Raw genomic sequence first — 14,672 nt, forward strand, 5'->3', positions numbered from 1 at the left:
TTGGACTGGGCATGATAAAGTAATAATCATCACCACGTCTTCTCAGATTTTGTGATTTCTTTTTTTAAGAAAGCAACGTGGTGATCTGCCGGCAGCTAGAGAGAAGGCAAAGGTTTGCTCCAAATGGTCTAAATATCAATAACATGAGTGGTTGGCGCCGAGGAGGCATCTGAAACCCCCGTGCCAACAGCACTGGAAACGTCTGAGAGATTGAAAATCGGAGATTCCAAACAGCCGAGATTGTCCAATTGAGCCTTGACCCTAAAGTAGAGTTGTTGATATGGCGTTGCTTGTTTCATTAGTCGCTTCTCCAGCGTCAGATGTGACGAGCGGGTCCGTGCCATCATGTGGCATGTCAATTTTTCGGGACCATGTATATACGTACCGATTGTGAGCCATGTGCGCGTACCTAGGTATCTATGCAAGAGAAAATGCATCTGCACCTGTGAGACCTCCTGTTGTCGAGCAGAGCGAGTCGGCACACTTCCGCGCTGGTGCAGCTAAAATTAGTCTCCTGCCGAGAGTTCACTATTGCTCTGAATGCAGCGAGTCCCGGGAATAATTTAGTACATGTAATCTGGGCTCGTGTACATACTGCTGGGGCAAATTTCGCCGTTTGCAACTGCCAACAATGCTCAGGGACGTTGCATTGCATATGCGTGCATATACATAAACACGAGGCTGCACATGGGCATTGAAGGTACAAGGTACAAAACACGCGAAACCTGCAGGTAACCCGACACCCTTGCTTGAAACGTGTTCTTGTTCTCAAAGACCAGGGTCTGCGGGGCAGCATGCAGTCTGGGACTGCCAAAATATATGTCTGCACCCGAGCAAGCTCAGCAGGTGAGAAGGTGGCAAAGAAAAGAGCTATCATGGTGTTGTTAATTTACCTTACCTAAGGTAAGTAGGATCACGTAGGATACCATCGCTGTCCGAGGAGCCTTTTGACGGTGGAGCCACGGATGGCTCAAACCATGGGAGATCTTGGCATGCGCGCTAGTAACTTTAGCCTTTCTTCTGGAAGAGAAAATTGGGCAGAGTGAATAATAATATGGTGAAAGAACCCCACGATCCGAACTCCCTTGCAGCTTTACAATGGAATCCGCTTTTCCTTAGTATGTAGTATCTTACATTTATACCCAAATCCAATAGAACGATATCTTCGTAAGACACCCAAGCATCATAGAGTACAAGAATAATCTCATTACAAGATATCAGTGGGGCTTATCATCCACGAGATGACGAATTGTTCTCAGCAGCAGCAGCAGCAGTCTCATTGCCGCTTCAGCTGGGGAGGAGGCAAGGAGGCAGCGAGGCAGTCTAAGCAGAGCAGGCTAAGCAGCAAAGCCCATGCTTACTATGGTGCTATGTTAGCACACAGGGTGATGCTTACAGGGATCTCACATGCTCCTTCTTTCTTTAGCGTTTAGCGTTTAGCGTCATCCTTCTTCCCTGCGCCCTCGTGTCTTTGTCGATCAATGATCTGACACACCCAAACTCTTTTCTTTTGCCGGTCGTAGCGGACCCTTAGCCTTTGGCACTGTTCTTCCTCCGACATCTCCCACCACCGCTTCCCAGGCTCCTCAGGATCAAACTATAACCACTACCACTACCACTACCACTACCACTACCACTACCATTACCACTACCAACATGTCATCACAGCATATCTACCAACCCCAGACTCCATAATAATAATAATTTACTTTTTCCATTCCCTCCGTCCACTGGTTTCTGGCTTGTCAATCTAAGGGGTAACTGCCGAACAGCCCTAGCCTTGAATCGTCTTACAGCGGTCTTTTTTCCCCAAATCATCCCTCCCCTGCTGGACCTGCTCGTTTGCTTCAATAATCGCAGCTTACATGACGGGTCTGTCCTCGCTCCTGCTTGCTCCACTCTATCGTGGAAACACCCTTGCTGCTTTCCAGCCGCTATCCGGACACTATCTTCATCAACGAGAGCCATAATTAACACTGCTCAGAACACATAGATAATCCTTCTCAGCCGTACCCTCCGACCACTCAACGCCATCCTCCCCCATCTTTCACACCAACATCGTCCCGCGATCCTGACAGCAATACCTCCGCCGCCGGCCATCAGGCCAGGCACAACAGACTCTCAATAGCCGCTATCGCCCGTGAGAAAACAACCGCTGCTCTGGCCAACCTCTCCGTCCGTACCAAGACATCGACACAGTCTCTGCACTCATCGTTATCATCGTCTGCGGAACTACCCAAGCAGGCACCAACCGTTGCACCGTCTGCCGACAACAATCCCAGGCAGCAAAAGGGCTATTTCAATATCTCGCCTGGTCGCCCTGACGTTAGCAAGGAGCCTGAATCGGCCATCTCACCTGGCTCAGTCCACAGCCCAGGAGCCGAGGGCTTAGCCCCATCAGCTGGTTTGTCTTCTCTTACCCAAGACCGGCGACGACTCCTAAATAGGACTCCCTCCCCTTCAATCCGTAACATCCCATCCCCATCAACGGAAACCCCTCAACAGGCCGCACAAAACAAGATGCATCAAACGTCTTCGAGGCTTCTCCGGATGACAGATGAAGAACGACCATTCACCAGAGACTTCGAAGATTTGTTCTCGACGCTGATGGTCAGCCTGCCGCTGTCAGCTCATCGTGTGCGTTTCCAAAAGATCGAACATACATTTACTTCGGAAGAAGCCATCAACAATCTTGGCTCTCTCAAATTCTCCCAATCGAACCGGATGCCCGATCCGAAAGATCCGTCACGCATCGTGACCACCACGACCACGACGACGTTCTCGATGGCGAAGGAAATGGCGCGATCGGTTTGTCAGCGCTTTATGGACGCTCGCTTCGTCGAGCACGCAGACATGAGAACCGTGCCTGTCTTTCCCCTCAAGAATGCCGTTTGGCACCTTACACCAAAAGGTATGCATGTACTGACCCGATTCTGCCAGCGCAATGGCATCAACCAAAGACATGTGCTTGATCTTTTGGATGGCGCCCGCAATACCATGCAATTGGTCATCTTGGAAAGAGACGGTACCTCGGATAAGCTATCGCATGATCGCGCGACGATAGAAGTCATCTTCCGACGATTCGCTGGTCAGGATGGTCCTAACATCAAGCTCAGCACATCAGCCTCTGATAATGACTCACTGAGCGATTACTACAATGGAATGATAGGTGTGAAGATGGCAAAAGAAAGAAAGATCTTAGACCGTGTTGTTCCAAATACTTTTACTGGCAAGACAGCTGTCGACTGGCTGATGGATTGCTGTACCACTGTGGATCGCAGAGAAGTGTATGAGATTGCTGAACTTTTCGTATCTCACGGACTCATCTGGGCCGTCGTAGAAGACAAAGTCTATGCTCATCAGAACCCCGGTGCATCAAGATTCCAGCCCACTAAGAATGCCATCTACGGTCTCACAGACAAGGGCCAACGCATTGCAGGATGGCTAGGGAGAGAGGATAGTCCAAGTGGTGATGATAGCAGAGGAGAGTCGTCAAAGAACGCCAGGAACAACGCTAAGAATCAACCAAGAGACTCAAATAACAACCGACTCAACATCATCGTCAATGATCCAGCTCTGCGTCTCCTATTCAGGGAGTTCTTGCGAGACACCCATTGCGAAGAGAACTTGGCATTCTACCTTGAGGTTCGAGAGTTCACAAGGAGCTACGACGCTGCTGAAAGAGCAAAGGCCTTCTCGAAGCTAGACACGATTAGGGAGAATCTGGCGGCTGCATATGGTAGGTCTGCAGCTCCACGTCGAGTGTTCCAGGCTAAATGTCTCCAGGTCTCTACAACGCCTTTTTGGCACCTGGCTCTCCATGTGAGCTCAACATTGACCACAATCTGCGCAACAGCCTAGCAGGACGCATGACGAGGGCTGTTGGTGATGATGACTCACTGCTAAAGAGCTTGCAAGAAGTAGTTGGATTATTCAAGGATGCTCAAACATCCGTTTTCAAATTGATGTCAAGCGTAAGCACCGCAGCCATATTTCGTTCAATTTGATCATCTTTGCTGACGATGTATCCAGGATTCCGTTCCCAAATTTCTCAAAGAACCCAAATATGCCGCTGTGCTGGCCCAGCACAACTTTGATCATGCGGTGGCACAAGCAAACCAACACGGATCGTCACAGATGGTCCTGCCGGAGCGATCAAGAAGTAAAGCTGTTCGAGACCGGGATCATCGGGCGTCGTAATCAAAATGACCTCTGACTTGCATAATTTTTTTGGTGATGTGTGACTCCGGAAATGATGGGAAGCCGAACGTGATTGGAAATCATTTTCACCGCCCTGCCGTGCATGAAATCATGCATGGTGCTCCACTCTTCCGTCTTTGGATCACACCGATGATTGCGTGGCCTGCAAAAATAATTCATCCGGCCGCTACGCTGAATTAGGATATAATGGTTCTTTCTTGGTCTGAGGTGAACAGGCTCGCCTACTCGGTGTGCAAGAGCAATCATGTCTCATGGGCCGGCATCTCAAAATGCCTCGTTACGAATTGTTATGGTTCCTGCATATGGCGTGGATGACTCTCGGAAGTTTCTAGACACAACATGTTGTGATTGCGTGCAGCGGAGATCCTCGGCTGGGCAGCATGCAGCATCTTCTATTTCCGCGTTACGCATCTGGGAGGGCAACTGTATTCTTGACGAACGCCCTTGTTTAGTTTGTTTTCATCGTTAGCGGGTTGATTTGGAAAGAGAGCTTGGCTCTCTGTTTCGAGGGCGCGAGGACGCGAAAGCAGGCATGGCCACACTCAGGGTTACATATTTTGGTAGCTACACATAGAAAGAGCATACAAATAAGTAAACCACCTGAAGTGAAGGCCAGAGTGCGATGATGGCGATTCCTCGAAAATCACGACCCAATTACATTCCGTGCCCAGCTTCATATTGGGACCAATGATAAGGGGCTGTCTAAATACTCGTGCAATAAGTGCCTGCTGTCATTTTGTATTCTGATGGTCCCAGAGACTTGATATTCGCTTAGCGGCATCACGTCTCCACATGTAGCAGGTTATTCACTTTACCCTCTAAGATACTTTTATAACCCCTTCCTTAACATAATACCTAACAGATAAGCATACGTGTGACTGCCTTTCAGGCTCTCTCCGACATAGCCCGTCATGCCAAGCTTCGATCCCTCTCCCCGAGCTGCCAAACGGCAGAAGACTACTTCAGACGACTCAAGTTTACTCTTTACCTCTCGAGTCTTACGGACAGTGAAGCAAGCTGTCTTCCGAAAAGCTTCGGGTCCCAAGATCAACGATGTCTTCAACGAGACAAAGTTGATGGAGAGCCGTGAGGATACCCCAGGGACAGCTGTCAAGAATACCGGTAGACAGAAGTCGAATGGCGAAGACGCACTACAACAACAATCTGGTGGGAAGAAAGCAGTATCGACCCCAGTGATAGGTCATATGCTACTTGAGCATGCGAAGGATGAAATAGATGAGCTGGATGGGGAGGTGGAGGGCACCCCGAGTAGGGGGGGCCGACGAAAGGTCAATGAGAGAAGCCAGGAGCAATCGAAGACCACGGAGCTTTCAGAGACATCTACGAAGAAGAAGAGACTGAAGTATAAAGGCTGGGTAGAGATCGAAGAACCGGATGAGCTGCAGGGAGAAACTGGGCCCGGTGATGCTAGGGACTCGGACAATGCTTTGGGAGCCGACCATCTCGATTCCGGGAAACGCCTGTCTGAAGCTGTCCGGAAGGCCACCAGGGCTATAAAGCGAGCCAAAGAGCTGGAGATAGACATGCGTGACCAACCAGGCACCGGGACTCCAAGTGGCAGGTTACGTCGGAAGTTAGGGCGGCTCTCTGATGGGGACGACAACGCTGCGAAAGCAGCGTCTGTTACTACAACGAGCTTGCGCCGGAACCAGGGTCAGCGAAAGCAGCCCCTGAAAACGGCTACCGTCTTGGAGGATAATAAGGGTGAGGTGGAAGACCCAGGCTTTGGGAAGATGCCTACGAGGAAGGCGTCTGTTGATGACCTCGCTCAAGGGCATCGAACGGATGAGCTTGATCATACGCAACCACTAGATACCCCCTCTAGAAAGTCAAGAAAGAAGCGCAAGGATCCGGCGCCCGCGATGGCAAATGGAGAGTCGTCACTCTCAAGAATATCGCCAGTGTCGGCGTTAGATGGCTCGACTAAGGACGATGGGACCAAAGTCCTGAGTGACGATGCGAAAGCACTCCAGAAATTGCTACAAGATGAACCTGAACTGCTCACCATGCTCCAAACCCGGATACTTGAGAGCCTGACAGGCAAGCGACGTCTACCGTTAGTGAACTTAGAAAACGAATACCGGAAGGTCCATCAATTGGTTGAGCAGACAGTCCTAGCCGGCGAAGGGAACTCAATGCTCATTACCGGATCTCGGGGAAGTGGCAAGACGACTTTAGTCGAGACTGCCATCTCAGAGGTCGCTTCTGATCATCGTGACGAATTCCACGTAGTACGACTAAACGGTTTCATTCACACAGACGATAAGCTCGCTCTTCGCGAAATCTGGCGCCAGCTTGGCCGAGAAATGGAGGTGGAAGACGATGTCTTGGGTGGTAGAAGTAATTACGCAGATACACTGGCTTCGTTACTGGCATTACTTTCTCATCCTGCCCAACAAATGGAAGATGATGATGCTGCTACTGCCAGATCTGTCGTCTTCATCCTTGATGAGTTTGATCTCTTCGCCTCTCACCCACGCCAAACCCTTCTTTACAACCTTTTTGATGTCGCTCAATCACGCAACGCTCCAATTGCCGTTCTGGGCTTGACAACAAAAGTCAACGTCGTTGATAGTCTTGAGAAACGAGTAAAAAGTCGTTTCGGACAACGCTACGTCCACCTCTTACTCCCACGAAGCTTTACCGCCTTTCAAGAGATCTGTATCTCAGCCTTGTACTACCAGCCTTCCGCCCAGCATCGACTCCTGGGCAGCAACGCGGCTCTCCAAAATCTCTCCATGGCCTGGAATGCCTACCTCGCGCACCTCTTTGCTACCCCCCAGGTCGATCAATTTCTGCAGACACTCTATACGTCCAGCAAGTCTGTCGCTGCCTTTCTCTCTGCCTCTCTCCTTCCAATCGCCACCATGTCAGCCGTCAACATACCTACAGCTTCATCCTTCATCTCTCATTCTCTCCAACCTCCTGACAGCAAACTCGTCCTCTTTTCCTCCCTCTCCACGCTTGAGCTCTCTCTTCTCATTGCCGCAGCCCGTCTAGACATCATCCTCGACACCGATGTGTGCACTTTCAGCATGGTGTATGAAGAATATGTCGCTCTAGCCAGCAAATCAAAACTGCAATCTAGCGCTGCAGGGCAGATGGCTGTGGGTGGAGGAGCGAGGGTGTGGAGCAAGGATGTTTCCAAAGGAGCATGGGAGCATTTGTCGAGTTTGGAGCTTGTACTGCCTGCTGTGGGTGCAGGAAGGGGAGGAGGAAGGGGGGAGATGTGGAGGGTTGATGTTGGGTTGGAGGAAATCGGTGTGGGGTTGGAGGGAGTCGATGTGCCTGGGAAGGCAGGGCTAGGCAAGTGGTGTAAAGAGATTTGAATTGTATAGTACTTACCTGCGAGCATCGAACGTCGACTCGTAAATATGCAGCGGTTGAGGCGCCTAAGGCGCCAACCCTTTGGCCTATGGAGACAATAGCTCTCACCACATCATCTGGAAACGCCGCCTATCTCTGTTCGGTGCCTGTGAAAGGCAGGAATGCAGAAGAGAAGTACTCCTATCCTTCCTGAGACAACTCTGCGGGTAGTCCGAAGATTTTTCCAAAGAGAGCGCCGCAATCCTGGGGCCGTCTTCTCATTCCAGGCCACCAAGCCTGCTTCCACCTCTACGCCATCCATACGAGGCCTTCAACATCTCGTGGAGAGCTCCGAACGGAAACCCTGCGTGAGCGCATTTCGCCACCCCTCGCGGCCTCGGTCCCGACTCCGCGGACAGAAAAGGGCACTCATGTCCAACCAACCACCCACTGTCGGTCGTGCTTCCGAATACATCCAAGAGCAGCGGCTGTACAGTGACGCATCCCATGACCTCTCCACCTCTACAGTGCAGGGTTCAAAGCAACCGTTTCCCGCAGCGTTCACCGAGCCTCTCCCGGACTCTGGACTCCCGCATCATCTGCTGCAATGCGAGCTGATCACATCGTACGCACTGACTCAATCCGTGGCGCGTGACAGGGGCAGGCGCTACGGGCGGAGGAATCGGTGAACCGCGAGCTCTACAAGGCGCCCGAACGATGTGACTGCTATACGGGTCGCTTTGATTGAGTGGTTCGTTGGGTGCTACTGTCGGGATACTGGCTGCTGGAATCGGTGAATGGTGCTTAGGATGGCTCGTGGAGCATTGTGGGGAAGAAAGGGTCGTGTACGCTCGAAAGTATGGAAGATGACGGAGTGAGTGTGTTTTGCTTGAATCATCGGATCATCCGCCGTTCTTGACGGTGGTGCAGCGACGGTGAGCTTTTTCGTCTACGACTCCATGCTCAATGATGCCTTTACCAACTTTCACACGCGAAGTCGCTGCATCCCTGTTACAGAAAATATCTTCATTATAGCATCCCATAGCTCTGTGTCGCTGACTCTAATTGGACACGAATTTGCGTCCCTCGATCTCACTTGTCTTCTTCGGTCGTGATTTGCGATTCGGCGTGCGGCGATCCCTCCCATGCGCTGAGCGGCGTCTTCTCTCCATCATGCTACGGGTCGCTGCTGTAACCACCCCCGAAGCCGGTGAAAAGTCTGATGGATCTCGCACTCGGCCGTGAATCATACAAACATGAGACACCTTGTTGCTTCTCCAATAGGGGTCAGAGAGAAGTGGCAACGCGCAAAACGGCTGAATATCATCACTCATGAACGAAGAAAAAGGGGTCGGTCATTGCTCGGGCCTTTCGTTGAGTAGGAAGTAGCACTGCACAAGATAAACTCAAATGGATATCACGACATTCAACGTCAAGTCATAAACTCGCCTTTCCCCTCGGCTCGAAAGGGAGTAGGACCGTGAGTAGTCCAGCAGCGATAAACAGCGCCCCCGAAACATAGACAGGCGCACTGGTTTCAAGGTTGGCATAGATCGCGATGATCGGAGCCATGATTCCGAACACTCTGTTCGCAGTCGCCGTCGAAGCATTCCCAGTCCCTCGGTCTTTGGTTGCGAAGATTTCCGGGGTGTACGCATAAAGTACGGCATACATGATGTTACTCATGAAGTTGTAGGCACAGTTCCAGCCCAACAAGGCGTTGGAGGTTACAGCAGTGGTGGAGCAGTACAGGAATACGCCTGTCAACGCTGTCGACATGGCCAAGGCACCTTTTCGACCGAATCGAGGAATTTCGACCAGCGCACCGCCGATCAGAGCCCCTGGGATACCAAGGACGGCGATGATGGTGGAGTTGCGGAAGGTGATATACGTGGAACCATCGCCGAATTTTGCTCCACGCGTTGCCTGAATATCTACACAATTTCGGGGTCAGCGTTTCTATTCCTTGACGATATTTGATTTGCAAGACTTGTCTGAGAAGGATTTCAGGCAGGAGACTTGATTTGCGGCTCCCACAACATGCCTTGAGATTCAAGTCAAGCTACTGAAAAGAAGGAACCGCTCCGAAACGGTACTTACAGGGAAGGAAAGCGTTGTAGAGCGGGAACCCAAGACCAATGAAAGCCCAAATAAGTATGATCAATGATGTCGACCATGCTAATTTTGGGCTTGCGAACAGCGCGCGCAGGTGTGTGAAATTGACCTTTTCAAGCTTACGCTTCAAGGCAGCGCTTGCGTCTACTCCTTGTTGGCCTGTCTGATTGAACACCTCCAGATCCGCCAACGTCAGGTTCGTTGTCTTGCCGTTAATCCTTGCCACCTCGTGCACAACACGGACGGCTTCTTCATCCTTCCCGCGGCCCATCAGGTACTTTGGCGATTCGTAAAGCGTAAAGAGAAAGAACCGACAGCAGAACATGATCATGGCGAGAAGCCCCATTGCAATCATAAACCATCTCCATCCGAAATTCTCAGATCTCGTGCACGTTGTCGCCTTCTCTTGACAAGTATGATATCCAAGCAAAGGCCATGCGATAAGATTCGCCAAGAGCTGGGCAAAAGCCCAGAAGACCGAGAGAACTGTGAGAAGATACTGATGGGACCCTGGTAAAAATTCGAGAAAGATGGCAGAGTCAACCGGCAGGTTACCGCCGACGCCGACACTCCATAGAGCCGCAAAGCAGCCGATTGCAGCAAAATTGGGCGACCCGGCTGCGATGAGGCCGAAGACAGAGGTAATGCCGATTGTAAGGTTGAATGCCCATCGGCGGCCGAAGAGGTCGCCTGCAGACGTCAGTCTTGTCTTTGTCACGCTGTGGTACTCCACCACATACATCCGAAGCCCCAAAATATAGCACCCACCAGCAGCCCAATATTCTGTGACAACGAGAGGAGCGGCGGTTCCGAGGGCGAGAACTCGCTTTTTATCGCAGGGAGGATCAGGGATGTGACAATGGGCCAGAGATTATCACTCGCCCAACCGAATCCTGGTCAGCGGATCAGCATCATGTCCGGTCAAAGGCTGGAAGTGAGTTGAGAGTAAAAACGGCTCTTTGTTCCCGAAACCTGTACAAACCTCCGACGACGACGAACAGCTGCCACTGATACCGTCCCATACCAATGTCCTGGATCGCGCTGTTCAATACCTGCGCCTTGCCCTCGTACACCGGGTCGATAGAGCCTTTGAGCAGCGTGGGCACGAGCTCTTCTTCATTTGGAAGACCATTGTTGAAACTCGGCGTCGAATGCACACTCGCCGCGTCTTTGGACTTGGAGTCGGGCTCCACCTTATCCATGTTTCTTTGTGAAGAAGAGACTGATATTCAAAGGGTTGATCCTGACATACATCCGCCAGACAAACATGAGATGGCTTAACTGTGGAAGAGATAAAAGAGACTGCAGCTCGATGAGTTGAGATATTGACATGCATCGGTTTGACAGCCATAACCAATTATGTAAAAGCACGAGATCAAGCCACGGGCTGGTGCGACGATTGCACCATTCAGCGCCTATAGTCGTTATCTTCTCCGACCATGTGTAAAAGTAGTATGTAGCACTACTGCATGATGCGCCGTTTTGGAAGTTGGATATAGTGATGTGATTTTAACTTTGCAGTAATTACACTTTACAGTAATTACACGTGTAATTACTGTAAGACACATGAGCCTGACGGTCACGCTAGTAGGGCGCTAGTAGGTACTTAATATTTGGCCTGAAAGCCTCCTATTGGGAGGTACCATTTCCGAATAATGTAGTTGCTACATTGGGGCCTTGGGGGTACTCTTGCGAGATTTCTGCCATGGCGTATTCAAGAAATGAGGCTATACACATCTGAGGTACGTGTGTGACGTCGAGGCATGCTTGGTAGAAGGCCCAATGGTGAAAGGATGACTGTAAAAAGGTGGATTTGAATAGAGAAGGCAAAATTTCTCCGCAGAGAATTGCCAAGACCATGGATTTGACCAATCAGAAGGCTTACATAAGGATTACTAAGTGTTTTACATGATTTACACGCTGTCACGCAGTTTTTGCCTTACATTACTGTAATTACTGTAAGGCACATGGCCTTACATGTAAAATCACATCCCTAGTTGGATATTCGGAAAAGCTCTGCATAATTGGACAATCGAGGGGAGGAATTTAAGCTGCATGCAATATGTAAGCAGTAACTTGGAGAGGATAAGTGTACTGGGAAAGAAATAGACGAGGCTTTTTCGGGCTCAGGAAGAACAATGATCCGTCCTTATCGATAAGATGAACCGAGGCAAGACGAAATTCATCAACTCTTGGGTCAACAGCCTCTTAGACCATCGGATTCTTCAATCAATACCGGCGATGCTTTATAGCATAGCCACTAAAAAGTCTTTGGTCAACGCTCCAGAGTGAAACTACTCACTGATCTTCTCCTCCCCAACCCCACCGTTTTGAAACACTAAAACACCTCACGATGGCAGAGCCAAAGCCCACCGCCCTCACCCTCGCCAAAGATTTCGTCGAGGCACTGCTCGCAGGCAGTCACGATCATGGCTTCGACTACGAGCTCTGCAAAGCTATGACTGTGGTTTCAGCATCACTGGACCCCAATCCTCGGGCCGTGACTCGCCTGACCGTCACTCTTGCTATGTGCAATCTTTCCGGCACTTTGCATGGAGGTGCGATCAGCACTTTATTCGACGTATGCACCACGGTGGCTTTGGCAACAGCGAGGAGGGAAGGATTCTGGGAGATGGCTGGTGTGACAAGAACACTCAGCACTACATGCCTCCTACCAGTGTTCCCGGGGGAGGAAATCGAGATTGTAGGAGAGGTCGTGCAGATTGGTAAGAAGCTTGGTAAGCGAGAGCGAAAAGCTGAGGCCTCTTTAGATGGATTCTTGCTAATCAATCCTTGGCCACAGCCCACATTATCGCCAAGATGACGCTGGTCAGGAACGGTAAACTGTTAGCGACGGGGGTACACGACAAGGCTAATATTGACCCTCCAGCGGCGATTTTCGGTCGGACTTCGAAATTGTGAGGGAAGAGATATCACGTGTACAAACATGTAACACGGGTTGAGGGCTAGTGTATGCGCGAGTACAAATTGCCCAATGCTCAAATGCAAAACCGTGAACAAAGGGAGAAGGCAGACGTTGCAGTTGCCATCGGGTGTCAGGCCACCCACCGCGGGTATCTGTGCTTTGCGCTACGACGTTTCAGACACTGCTCCCTAGGAGCGCGAGTGAGGTTAGGAAAGAACATTTCATGATGGGCTGGCATGGATCCACCGCTTTCAACGTCATAACTTGCAGCAAATGAAAATATCAATCAGGACTTGGAGATATATGTGCGAGCTTGCTGCTTGGTAATAGACGAGGATAGGTGTCTTTCCGGTGGAGCTGGCTCCAACTCGAAAATGATGAGATGTGGGATGAGAGAGTGCTGTTATATAGACAAAACGCCAACCGTGAAAGGGAAGAGCATCAACGATCCAGCCGCAGCGAAGCCCCAGGTCCGGCCATCAATGCCTACAACTCCCCAAAACCGTGCAATCACGTGCAAAGATATTGGCCATGAATGGATTTTGCGTCACTGCAGCCGAGTCACGCCACACCGATTCAAGTGACACGAGTCTCGTTTTGACTGGTGAAGCAACGGCTCACCAACGGACTGAATAGATGCCGACGCGAGTCGTCTGCCGTGTTGGAGCAGATCAGACTGTGAGACAATATGAGAAAATAATTTCTCTAGATTTGGGTTCAAGATTTGGCTCTCCTCTCTGCGTTTCGAAAGGATGTGACGGGTGGACGACTTCCCGTGAGCCCTCCCTTGACCAATTATGAGCGACCAATTGGGCCCGCCCCCCAGCAACATATCCGCGAAGCAGCGTTGCGCTCGAAACCAGAAGCTCGATGTGAAGCAGTGAAAGGGTCCTCTATAGGCAAGGTGGAGACGTCGTACGGTCGGGTGTCGTTTTGAACCTATACAAATTGTCCGAAGATAATTGAGAAAGGAAATGTGGATGTATGTGGCACGTGTTGCAGGCCCGGAGGAGTGTTTTGCCTCGTGAGCTTCATTGCATGCGCTCAAGAATAGCCAGTCTCTAAGAAACGCCAGGATGCTGTCAGAGAGTACCATGCCGCTTCGATATTCAATTTGGGTGCCGTAAATCCTGGGAGGTTGAGAAGCTGTATGATGAGTTCCTCGTAATACATCTAAGACCCCAATACCATCAAACGCAGGCCACGTAAGACTGCTCGCCGTTTCATCCCTCTTGCTGTGGTCGTTCCCTCTCCTTCTCCTGTAGTTTCCTCCTAGCAGTGAGTATCATCTCTTCCCTCCGTCTCTTCAGTAGGGCCTGCCTCTCGTTCTTGTTGTTACTCCACGATTGCGGCTGTGGGCTTCCACTTGGTCCACTGCCTTCCGAAGGTGATGAAGACTGCGACGATACTCTCGATCCGAGATTATACCGCGTTATGAGATCGATGTGTTCTGACTTCGATTGTGCTAGAGTCGTGTTGGCAGTACTAGGTGTTGCGCCAGCTGGTATGACGGGCTGAAAAGATGGTGGTGGCTAGAAATCAACCGTAGAGTCAGCACGTGCTACACCCTAGAAAGCCCACGCTTTTTCAAACACAGGGTTGCTCGAACACACCGGATCAAGCCTTCCTCTCCCTAGTATTCTCTCTGTGGTTGCATTCACACTCCCTCCATTCCGCTGTAAATCCCATATAATCTCCCTCCGCCCTATCTGGGGGAACATCGTAGCTATCTGTTCAACATCCGCAGGGTTGACGGCTCGTGGGTTCGCGCGCGGCGATGAGGTAGACGGCTTTGTGAAGAAGAAGTAGCGAATTGTGAGAGCGGCGAAGGCGGCGAGGAGGAGTAGGGAGGGAACGGAGAGCGTCTGTTGTTGATCTGGCATTTGGGGGGGTGGGATGAAAAGTCCGGAGTCGGTGGTACGACAGACGCGACGATAGATAGAAGCTTCACTGAGAGTTGCTTGCTTCGATTGAGATCCCGGTGTTATTCTCTAAGCTAGAGTTGGTATAAAGTGTAGTTGGTAACGGGAATGATCTATTGCAGGACTTCATGAGGTAGGTACTTAAGTGAGGATCAAAGTAG

At 50.7% G+C, this 14,672-nt stretch overlaps 5 protein-coding genes across 5 annotated transcripts; 3 read left to right on the forward strand and 2 right to left on the reverse strand.

Moving 5' to 3' along the window:
• Positions 1-1,865: 1,865 nt before the first annotated feature.
• Positions 1,866-4,200, forward strand: HO133_010001 (uncharacterized protein; the record flags this gene model as incomplete). Its single annotated transcript, XM_037300857.1, has 4 exons — positions 1,866-1,872; positions 1,994-3,739; positions 3,787-3,974; positions 4,033-4,200. The coding sequence occupies 4 exons, from the start codon at positions 1,866-1,868 to the stop codon at positions 4,198-4,200; spliced, it is 2,109 nt and encodes a 702-aa protein (XP_037153674.1).
• Positions 4,201-5,132: 932 nt separating this feature from the next.
• Positions 5,133-7,571, forward strand: HO133_010002 (uncharacterized protein; the record flags this gene model as incomplete). The annotated part of the gene is made up of 1 exon (XM_037300858.1): positions 5,133-7,571. The coding sequence occupies one exon, from the start codon at positions 5,133-5,135 to the stop codon at positions 7,569-7,571; it is 2,439 nt and encodes an 812-aa protein (XP_037153675.1).
• Positions 7,572-8,985: 1,414 nt separating this feature from the next.
• HO133_010003 (uncharacterized protein) lies at positions 8,986-10,865 on the reverse strand (the record flags this gene model as incomplete). Its single annotated transcript, XM_037300859.1, has 4 exons — positions 8,986-9,482; positions 9,649-10,353; positions 10,404-10,556; positions 10,646-10,865. The coding sequence occupies 4 exons, from the start codon at positions 10,863-10,865 to the stop codon at positions 8,986-8,988; spliced, it is 1,575 nt and encodes a 524-aa protein (XP_037153676.1).
• A 1,151-nt stretch (positions 10,866-12,016) lies between these two features.
• Positions 12,017-12,585, forward strand: HO133_010004 (uncharacterized protein; the record flags this gene model as incomplete). Its single annotated transcript, XM_037300860.1, has 3 exons — positions 12,017-12,401; positions 12,467-12,502; positions 12,554-12,585. The coding sequence occupies 3 exons, from the start codon at positions 12,017-12,019 to the stop codon at positions 12,583-12,585; spliced, it is 453 nt and encodes a 150-aa protein (XP_037153677.1).
• Positions 12,586-13,812: 1,227 nt separating this feature from the next.
• On the reverse strand, positions 13,813-14,472 carry HO133_010005 (uncharacterized protein; the record flags this gene model as incomplete). Its single annotated transcript, XM_037300861.1, has 2 exons — positions 13,813-14,121; positions 14,203-14,472. 2 exons carry the CDS (start codon positions 14,470-14,472, stop codon positions 13,813-13,815), a joined length of 579 nt encoding a protein of 192 aa, XP_037153678.1.
• Between the last annotated feature and the right edge of the window lie 200 nt (positions 14,473-14,672).

Source organism: Letharia lupina (assembly GCF_014066315.1).
Source record: "Letharia lupina isolate WasteWater1 chromosome Unknown contig_8, whole genome shotgun sequence".
Classification (NCBI taxonomy): Eukaryota; Fungi; Ascomycota; class Lecanoromycetes; order Lecanorales; family Parmeliaceae; genus Letharia; species Letharia lupina.